The 9,930-nt window shown below is 39.8% G+C and overlaps 1 protein-coding gene across 1 annotated transcript; it reads right to left on the bottom strand.

Annotated features, from left to right (window-relative positions):
* Positions 1–4,113: 4,113 nt before the first annotated feature.
* On the bottom strand, positions 4,114–7,964 carry LOC107779655 (uncharacterized). The gene is made up of 6 exons (XM_016600113.2): positions 6,926–7,964; positions 6,682–6,841; positions 6,404–6,580; positions 6,232–6,315; positions 5,036–5,117; positions 4,114–4,821 (listed from the first exon to the last, which is right to left on the bottom strand). The coding sequence occupies exons 1-6, from the start codon at positions 7,243–7,245 to the stop codon at positions 4,385–4,387; spliced, it is 1,260 nt and encodes a 419-aa protein (XP_016455599.2). The 5' UTR covers positions 7,246–7,964; the 3' UTR covers positions 4,114–4,384.
* Positions 7,965–9,930: the final 1,966 nt, after the last annotated feature.

The following is a 9,930-nucleotide window of genomic DNA, read 5'->3' on the forward strand; positions in this document are numbered from 1 at the left end:
CTTCTCGAACTAGGACCCGACTTACCACGATTTACGAGAGTGCTAAGTACAAGTAGAGTTGCTCGTTCGCTTTCAGAGTATGAAGCAGTGACGGGCTCGAGAGGTACCGCTTTAATTCTTCCAATGCTTGTTGGCATTCCGGGGTCCATGCAAAATTATTCTTCTTTTTGAGCAGTGAGAAGAACTTGTGACTTCTATCTGAAGACCTCGAGATAAATCGGCCTAGGGCGGCTATGCGCCCTGTTAATCTTTGTACAGCCTTAACATTGTCCACGACTTTGATGTCTTCGATTGCCTTGATCTTATCGGGGTTGATTTCGATCCTCCGATTTGATACCATAATGCCGAGGAACTTGCCCGAGCCGACCCCGAATGCACATTTCTCCTCGTTGAGTTTCACGTAGTATTTCCTTAGTATATCGAAGGTCTCCTGCAAATGTGTCAAATGGTCCTCTGTTCGTAGGGACTTAACTAGCATATCGTCAATATAAACCTCCATTGATTTACCTTTTTTTTCTTCGAACATTCGATTTACTAAGCGTTTATAAGTAGCACCATCATTCTTTAGTCCAAACGGCTTTACATTATAACAATAGGTGCCGTACTTAGTGATGAACGAAGTCTTTTCCTGATCCTCCGGGTTCATTTGTATTTGATTGTACCCGGAGTAGGCATCGAGAAAACTAAGGATCTCATGGCCGGTCGTGGCATCGGTCATGCGGTCGATATTCGGCAGAGGAAATGAGTCTTTAGGACATGCTTTGTTTAAATATTTATAGTCTACGCACATTCTAAGTTTATTTCCCTTTTTAGGGACTACGACTACGTTTGCTAATCATTCGAGATATTTTACTTCCCGAATGGATCCTATTTTGAGAAGTTTGGCTACCTCGTCCTTGATGAATGTATGTTTTACCTTGGACTAGGGTCTTCTCTTTTATTTTACCGGGCGGAAATCGGGTCCAAGCTCAGTCGATGTGTAGTGATCTCTGGCGGGATCCCTATCATATCTAAGTGGGACCAAGCAAAACAATCCATATTATTGATAAGAAATTTAATGAGTTTTTCCCTGAGCTTGGGGGTTAATCCCGTACCCAGGTATACCTTTCGATCGGGTAGATGCTCGATCAGTATGACTTGCTCCAACTCTTCGACTGTCGATTTGGTGGCGTCGGAATCCTCGGGGATTATGAAGGATCGAGGGGTCCAGTAGTCATCGTCCTCGTGCATTCCCTGCTTCTCCGACTGAGTCGAGGCTGGTGGTTGTGGTTGCTATTTAGCTTCCTGTTTTCCTTTGGACTCCGATCCCTTTTTTGACGAAAGCACCGATACCGGTATTACTTCGTCGACCGCGAACATCTCTTTGGCAGCATGTTGTTCCCCATACACCATTTTTACTCCATCCGGTGTTGGGAACTTCAGCATTTGGTGAAGGGTTGAGGGGACCGCCCTCATGTTGTGAATCCAGGGTCTTCCGAGCAGTGCGTTGTATCTCATATCGCCCTCGATCACATAGAACTTTGTTTCTTGAATAGTTCCGGCTACATTTACTAGTAGGATGATTTCACATTTAGTTGTTTCACTCACCATGTTGAAGCCATTGAGAATCCGAGTTGCAGGTACGATCTGATCTTATAGGTCGAGCTGCTCCACGACCCTCGATCGAATAATATTGGCCGAGCTTCCTGGATCAATTAAAACATGTTTAACCTGAATTTTATTCATAAGGATAGAGATTACCAAAGCATCATTGTGGGGTTGTGAGATCCCTTCTGCTTCCTCATCATTTAATGATAAAGTGCCTTCTGGCACATAGTCTCGAGTTCGTTTTTCCCTCGTGATTGATACTTTAGTGCGTTCAAACACGGGCCCTTGTGGAGTATCGACCCCCCCAACGATCATGTGAATCACGTATTGTAGTTCTTCCTGCTCGTTTTTCCTGTTTGCATCCATGTCTCTGAAATGATTTTTAGCTCGGTCACTCAAGAATTCTCGAAGGTGACCCCCGTTGAATAGACGAGCCACCTTCTCCCTTAGTTGTCTGTAGTCTTCGGTTCTATGACCATGTGTACCATGGTATTTGCATATTTGATTGGGGGTTCTTTGGGATGGATTTCGGAGCCGCACTTGGAGGGAAAGGTTTTTGTACGAATTTCTTTGAATCCATACCCTTTAGAATCGGTGGTGCCCCCTGTATTTGGTCAACCCGGGAGTTGTATGTCTTTACTTTCTTGTCATTTGCCTCGATTTTCTTTTCTCCCGATTCAATCCGTTTAGTGAGATCCTCGAGCATTTTCATAATGGCGGGGTCAGTCCCCGATTCGTTGGCGTTCGACCTTTCCGGCACAGGCTCAGTCCTGTGGACGACTTCTGGTTCGATCCTACTCGGTGTTCGATGCTGATTTTGTAGTTATGCTATAGCGGCTTGTTGAGCCTGTAACATTTCGAATATCAATTGGAGGCTAACTCCACCATCTTCTCCGCCCTGCGTAACTTGACCACCTTATCGAACTTCCCTGCGTACGCTACCTTCGGGATCAACGCCCAAATTTGCATTTAGGGCGACATGCGAACTGACATCGACGGGATTTGCAATTGGTGCTCCCTCAAGGTCAGCCTGAGGTGCCTCGATCCCTGGGGTGGCTATATTGTCATTTTTCCCGTGAAATCTGAGGCCGTTGTCACCATGTGTAGGCGCTGCTTGTGAGTTTGACATGTTTATCCGAAAACGAAGATTCTTACGACAACAAGTGTAAAGCAGTGTGTGTTATCGGAATCAGTATTAAGCAATCACTATTATCCTTGGCCCCACGGTGGGCGCCAAACTGTTTACCCTTAAAATTGGATTACAATTAAACTTATAATGTAGTTCTAAGGACACGTGATTTCACTTAATACCAATTGATAAATATGAAGATTAATAACAGAAATGAACTATAAAGTAAAGCAAACCAGTGTTAGAATGGAACTCAACCCTCGAGTTTGGATACCCTCGAACTGGTTGATGTAAGAACAATTAAAATATAACAAGCTGATGAACAATAGTATAAACGAGAAAGAGAATTATATTGTTTTTATATCTGTGAACAATGTGTCTTACAAATGATTAGAACCCCCTTTAAATAGTAGAGGAATTTCACTTATGGTATAATTCTAATTACATGAAATCCCATGATTAGCTAATTAACCGTTTCTGATTTGATCCGTTCCGAGATTTACGCCATGATCCTCGACCAGTTACAGATATCTCGTCTTTCTGTTATTGTGCTATCTTCGATCTTGCTCGATGTCTGTCTCATTTGGCTTCGATCGCTACTAGCCTCGATCTCGACAGGTACCTCGATTCTGAACTCGGTACCTTATCCTCGTGATTTAGTCTTCTGTTACGAGGCCATCCTTCGATGCAACCTCCCGGTCTAGGTCAAATAGTAAAATCGGACACCGTATACAACATGATCTCCTTAAACCCATACCTTGCGCTAATTTTGGGTGTTCATAAGAAAAATCAGAAAAAAGGACAAGTTTGATCATGATTGTTAACGGAAAAGATTAGGATGTAAGTTGGAGTTTATCCATCAGAATTATTCTCTCCCCCCACCCACGCAATCCGCAAGAAGTAAGGAAACTTGATTTGGGCAGCAATTATGAATCTTAGCTCTATTCTCATAGAATTTCTTATTATGGTACTTAAAATTTGTTAGAACTTCCACTTTAATAAAGTAGACCATACTTGTTTAGAATGAACAACCTAAAAAGAAAAAAAGGTTAAGGGTTTCGTGACAGACCTATATCCAGGAGGAAAAGAAAAGAGGAGAGGATGTATGTCACGTTTCCCCCTATTATTCGATGCAGTAATATTTCAGTTGACCTGATACAAGCATATGAGTCATGTTGTAGGCACTTGTTACACGGTCTTATGCAAACTGTATTAGATTGGGGATTATTATAGAAGGTGAGCTAGCACAATGCAAAGGCCATGCCAATTCTGAGCCTCTTCTCACCATATATCTGAACCAGTTTTCCCAGTCCTTAAGTCGGGGAATATCTGCGATCCATCGAAGAAGAAAAGCAAGAAAAATTTAATTAAAATATAAGACAACGACAAAAGGTCCATAAAAAGAATCAGCTCTGCTTTTTATTTGCAGCATGAGATATTCAGTGATAACCAGAATTTTCAAAGAATACATGTATATTATCTGGATTCTCCTGAACAGTGGCTGCATTGCAGCTCGACAGAAAACAACAGAATACAACTCTCGATGCTCTTCGCGGTGGAGGAGGATATAGCTCGCATAGCTCTTCACAACGGCTGCCTTGCTGGCAAAGTATGTTCTCCTATGGGTCAGATGATGTATATAAATGCCTTTGACATACTAGAGCAGTTTCACAACCTTTTCCCAATCCCTGCAAACCTTCTAGCAACTCCAAATATAACCGCTTTTGTCAGGAGTCCACGATCAAGACTACAAGCAAGGGCAACTGCCCCACCGATAACTAGGAACCTTGGTATGTTCCTTCGCGCAGGCTTCTCGTATGAATCCTCAGGCTCAATCTCAGACAGAATGGCTCTGCTCCCCAGTGATCTGAGGTTATCAATGTCAACTTTGGTGTTGACCTGCGCCAGGAATGCACTTCTTGAAATTGGGACTTCGGATGCTCTCTGTTTCTGGTATGCACGTAAACCAGGATCAATCTTCCTCACAGCTCCCCACATACCTTGTCTAACCCCGAGTTTTGCAATTTCCCAAGGTATACCCATGTCTTCATAATGAAAGAGTAACACTTCACATGCAGTCATCAGACCATCTCTCTTGGATTCAGCTGTTCATGGGAAAAAGAACAATTTAGAGGCATAGTCATTAAAGTAACACTTCTCAGATGTTGAAGTGAAACATTTCAATTTTCAATTTTAATACTTCCTATCGTGACCCCCAGGGAAACTGAATTTGATGGTTACTCATCATAATTGCTTCACTAACTTCCACTATTTTACAGGAAGTTGAGCAATCAAGCTAGCAATATTACTTTAAATTACCTGCACGAATGCACCAGCTTGAATAGTAGAGATCAACACGTCTTGGTTTGTTGCGACGGGGCACAGAGGAGCATGGTACACCCTGAGACATAAGAGAAACTCAATTTTTGAAGATCTTAAACGATGACTATTAAACATTTCAACAAGATAATGCACAACGGAGAATATGAATGTGAGTGAGGGCACTGTCAACCAATATCAGGTCAAAACAGTATTTTAGTGTTCAGTACCCTATTCTCCTGAAGCAACAGTACTCATGCAGCGTCTAGGCTGACACTGAAAAACATGAGGTAGGTGCTCCCACTAGGGTACCTGCAATGTACTATTGGGTCTTTCCCTCTCCCACAGGTAAAATATTCTTCTTCTTTCTTTATAATCGAGAAATCCCGAAACGCCAGTGGAGCATGGTTTCAAACTCTGTGGATTGACCCCCCCCCCCCCCCCAAAAAAAAAAACACACACACACATCCCTTATCCACTTAAATATCAGGCTTTCATCCGCGGCAGGGTTTGAACCCCGGGCGTGCGCCTAACCCGAACAACCACACATCACATAATGTGCTCTTACTAGACCAAAGCCATAGGGCCAGGTGAATATTCTTTTTCGGAAGTTAATTTAGAAGTATCGTCGCTATTTAAATGCAAACCAGACAGAAAATAATCTCCAATACCAGTCAACTAATGGTAAGTATCTAAGAGAAGGCTTGACTCTGAAGATGGTAAGTATCTTAGAGCAGAGGTCGGTCTGGCCATCAATGAGTTAAGACTAAGCACAGTATATTCCATATCAAAACTGGGATATCTTTAAAAAAGGTGCCAAAAGCAGGAGGGGAAAAGGGTTTGAAGAGAGGTTACTACACCCTCTTAAATTTGACTTGTGTAATCTCACTCCGATTTCTCCATATTCTTCATAGATAACAGAAAACATATCTACTAACTCTGCTTCTATGAGCTCTACTCAGATAATGAAAATGTAGATTTGCTTATCAGGTTTAGGTTCCCAACTAGTATACCATGTCTAAAAACGTCTTACTTAGGGACACCCTTGAATTTGATTCGCGTATTGACTATTTGGCTTCCACTCATATAAAGGATTTTAAATTTAGGTAGAAAATGGCATGCCAAGTCGTAAAGCATTCTATCTGCAATTGGCATATACTACTTGTGCATATATGACAAAGCTCTCATTCTCTTACCTTTGTGACGCAATAGTAAGTTCGCCCTGACTCCCAAATTCGACGGCCTATAATGTATTCTCTATCACTGCAAAAGAAGGGAAACTGGACCAAAAATGAATTTATGTAAGCCATAGTTCAATTAGGCAATTTCAAAGGTATGCACAAGTCAAGAAAGAGTAGGCGCTCATACCTTACGCACCCACTGAACCATCATGGTTCCAGTGTTAGGACACTCTTCCAAAGTTTCAGCATGTATAAGCATGTCATCCCACTTCAACCGAAATTCATCATCCCAGAAGAAATCCCTCACCATTTCTGGAGTGGCATCCTCATATATAGTTCTGCTACGATATTGCGGGGGTCCAGTCTAGCATCAGGATATTACAAATGCAATCCAATTAAGCCAATTAAGTGCAACATAGTTAAAAGGGCACACAACATACCAGGCCAGGGGGAAGAGAAATGTACCTCAGGATCTCTACGCCAAGCTTGATAGGACATGTTTGAGGTAGAACGGTCCATCATTTGAATCCAAGCGGGTCCTCCATCTGATTCTTCAACCAATCCGTCTAAGTAAAGAAGGTCTGCCTCTGTTACTACTGATTTCTCGCCTTCCAGCTCGGATGAACTGTTAACAGCACATTCAATTAAATGAAATTTTATCTTATGCAAGATGAAACAAAACAAAAAGATAAGAGACTTTCCAACTAACCTGAAGCTCGAACATGAAACGGTGGGCGGGGACTGAGTTTCCTTGATCCAAGGAATGTTGCAGGTGGGAAGTTGGAATTTGAGAGTATTGAGGGAAGCAAACCCAGATGACAAGTTCTGGAGGAGCATACCGGAAGAAGAAGAGGAGGCAGAAACATCATCAGGGCCAAGCTTAGCCCACTTGGGCTTCCATGCCCATCCCACCAATACCCCAACAACAACAGCAATCCAGATGGGACCCATAAACATCACCAGCTCTAATAATACCTCCCAAAAACTAGGTCTTTCTAAAATCTCAAGCAAAGCCGCCACCAAAGCCATAATAACAAGCAACAAAAAACAAAACAAAAAAGATACAACCCCCGATTCAATCGTTAAAAAGGTACAACCTTTGAGCACGGCGATGAGTCGAGGGTTTCAAAAAAGAAAAGAAAAGATAAGGATAGAGAAAACCAACCCTAAGGATAAATAAAGATAGCAACTTGCAAAAGGGAAGTAAAAGAAAGAAGAAGAAGCAGAAGAAATATACTAAATGGATGGAATAAGAAAAGATAATAAGCTAGATAGATGAAGGAATAGATTTAGATAGAGAAAGAGAGGAGACAAAAGGGGGTGGGGGGGAAATGGGAATAGTCAGAAAGAGGATAAGGATGTGAGATATTAGCGGTAGAGAAACGTGTTACTCGATTGCTGGTAGGCCCTCTTTCATTTCACGCCCTTCTCTTGTACTCCTCACAATTTAGCTTCTAAGCGTGAGAGCCACACGGAATAAGAAAATCCAGCTGAATAAATTGCTACTACTACTTTGTTGTTATTGTAGAGTGGACAGATGGTTGTGGTTTCGAAATTAATTAAATGAATTGTAGGTGCAACTTTTATAATCTGAGGTTTTAGTTAGAAAGAGAAAATAAAAGATGAGAACATTGGTTTTTAATTGACACAAAGAAGGGATATTAGTGCTGGTTTTATGTATTTTGGTTTGGTAGGTTAATGTGGTTCTTTAGAGAGAGAAAGAGAGGTGTTAGGAAAAGATGCTCTTTGGCTTTAGAATGAAAAAGGGTTGGTTAAATACGACTCCAACTTTGGAGTAGTATCGCCGCGTTTTTATCTTTCTCGTTCAAACCATTTGACTTTGGCTCTCTATCTCGTTATGTGTTCTGACCAGCCAACATTACATCAACGTTGTACGACTAATAGTTGTGTACTCTTCTTATGCTTCATGTGTGATTAAAAGGATTTGGCATGGTATATTGAATTTATTATTATAACTCATTAAACTATAAGGGAGCCATTGGTTTATGGACAAGTTATAATGTGTGTGTAATATAAATTATACGGAATTAAATAATTATAAAATTATTTAGTGAATATATATTTATTAGTATATGTTTGGTTCATTAGTCAAAAAGTAGGTACGGAATACAATATAGAATATGTGTTTGATTTTATACTAGAAAACTTGAATAAATTTTTATTTTTAATTTTAACCTTGACTTTCTTAAAAGACTTTAGGAGAGAGGACAAATATCTTATTTTGTTGTTTCGGTGTGAGATTAGTAATTCTCGGACTATTATCCCTCAGTTCTTTTTTAACCCCCTCCCAAATTAGGAGGATATATAGCGTTTTCACATTTCCCCTCCAGCGTGACTCGAACCCATGACCTAACGGTCGTGGGTGGAGGTGCTTTACCAACTGAGCAAGCGTCACTTGTCTTATCCCACATTGAATAAGGTAAAAAACAAATACTAGTCCACAATTATGGTATAAATTGGGTGAGGACTAGTTATACTATAATAAAACTCAATTAAACGATAATTATATATTATATGTCGAGATTATATACCTTATCCTTATAACCAAACGATCCCCAATAGTACACAGTGATGTCAATTCATAACCTGTTTGGCCAAGCTTCTCAAGAGGCCAAACGTATTTTTTTCCCCCTCAAAAGCACTTCTTTTTTCTAACTTGAGGTGTTTGGCCAAGCTTTTTTTGGGGGGGAGGGGAGGGGGGGAGGGGGAGTGCTTTTGGGAAGAAGCAGAAAAAAGTAACTTCTCCCCAAAAGCAGAATCAAAAGCAATTTTGACTTTTCTTCTTATCAAAAATACCTTTAACAAAATATAGTATATACCAAAATAACCGTTAAACCTAATACTTAGGATATTAATGTATAAATATTTTTTATTATTTTTAGGATAGCTTTCTAATGTATAGTGATTTTAGGGGTGGTGAATGCTTTTATATTTGTTGAATGATTTTTAATATATTTAACTTATATTAAAAGAATTAAGTATTTTTAAATTTTATTTTCATATTTTACTTAAATAAAATGAAAAAATTTAATTATTCCATGTAATAAAAAAAATTAAGATTATTTATTTACTTATTAATTAACTATTAAGTAAATTTATTCATGTCCTTATTCGTAATTTGATACTTAAAAGCACTTTCTGAAAAGCTTGGTCAAACACAAATTATTGATCAAAAGTGTTTTTCATAGTGATTAGTCAAACACAAACTGATTCTCTTCAAAAGTACTTTTTTCAAAATCACTTTTGAAAAAAGCACTTCTCAAAATAAGCTCATTTTTTTTTTTTTGGCAAATAGGCTATTAGTGGACTTCATTTTTGTTTTTGTTTTTATTTTTATTTTGTTCTCTCTTGATGGGGTAGGTTGGTGGGGTTCTTCTGATAATAGCATGAAAATAATGTTATCACAAAAGTTTCACGTTTTACACACAATTTGATGCCATTTCACGGAAGAACCAACACCTAGTATTTTTAGTGATGGTGGGTATGTCTTTTCTTCTTCATTAGTATAGTCTCGGAGAGATCTATGATGTCGTGACCTTCAAGAGTTGAAGTGTCACAAGGCCTCGACCGCCACGCTCATTGCTCTTCCTTAATTTTCCAATTAGGGGATTTTGATATGTGAGAAAGTTTAGAGGTAAAAAATCTTATAGAATTGAAAATTAAGGTGAAGCAATACTAGTACTAGTAGTAGGA

Source organism: Nicotiana tabacum, chromosome 23, assembly GCF_000715075.1.
Source record: "Nicotiana tabacum cultivar K326 chromosome 23, ASM71507v2, whole genome shotgun sequence".
NCBI classification, from domain to species: domain Eukaryota; kingdom Viridiplantae; phylum Streptophyta; class Magnoliopsida; order Solanales; family Solanaceae; genus Nicotiana; species Nicotiana tabacum.

Bases quoted from the DNA above. Each gene is read 5' to 3' on its own strand.
- LOC107779655 (XM_016600113.2), bottom strand. From the start codon at position 7,245: ATGGCTTTGGTGGCGGCTTTGCTTGAGATTTTAGAAAGACCTAGTTTT. The intron at 6,842-6,925 runs GTTAGTTGGAAA...TGCTGTTAACAG, and splicing joins GTTTCATGTTCGAGCTTCAG to TTCATCCGAGCTGGAAGGCG. The intron at 5,118-6,231 runs GTAAGAGAATGA...CTTATGTCTCAG, and splicing joins CTTACTATTGCGTCACAAAG to GGTGTACCATGCTCCTCTGT.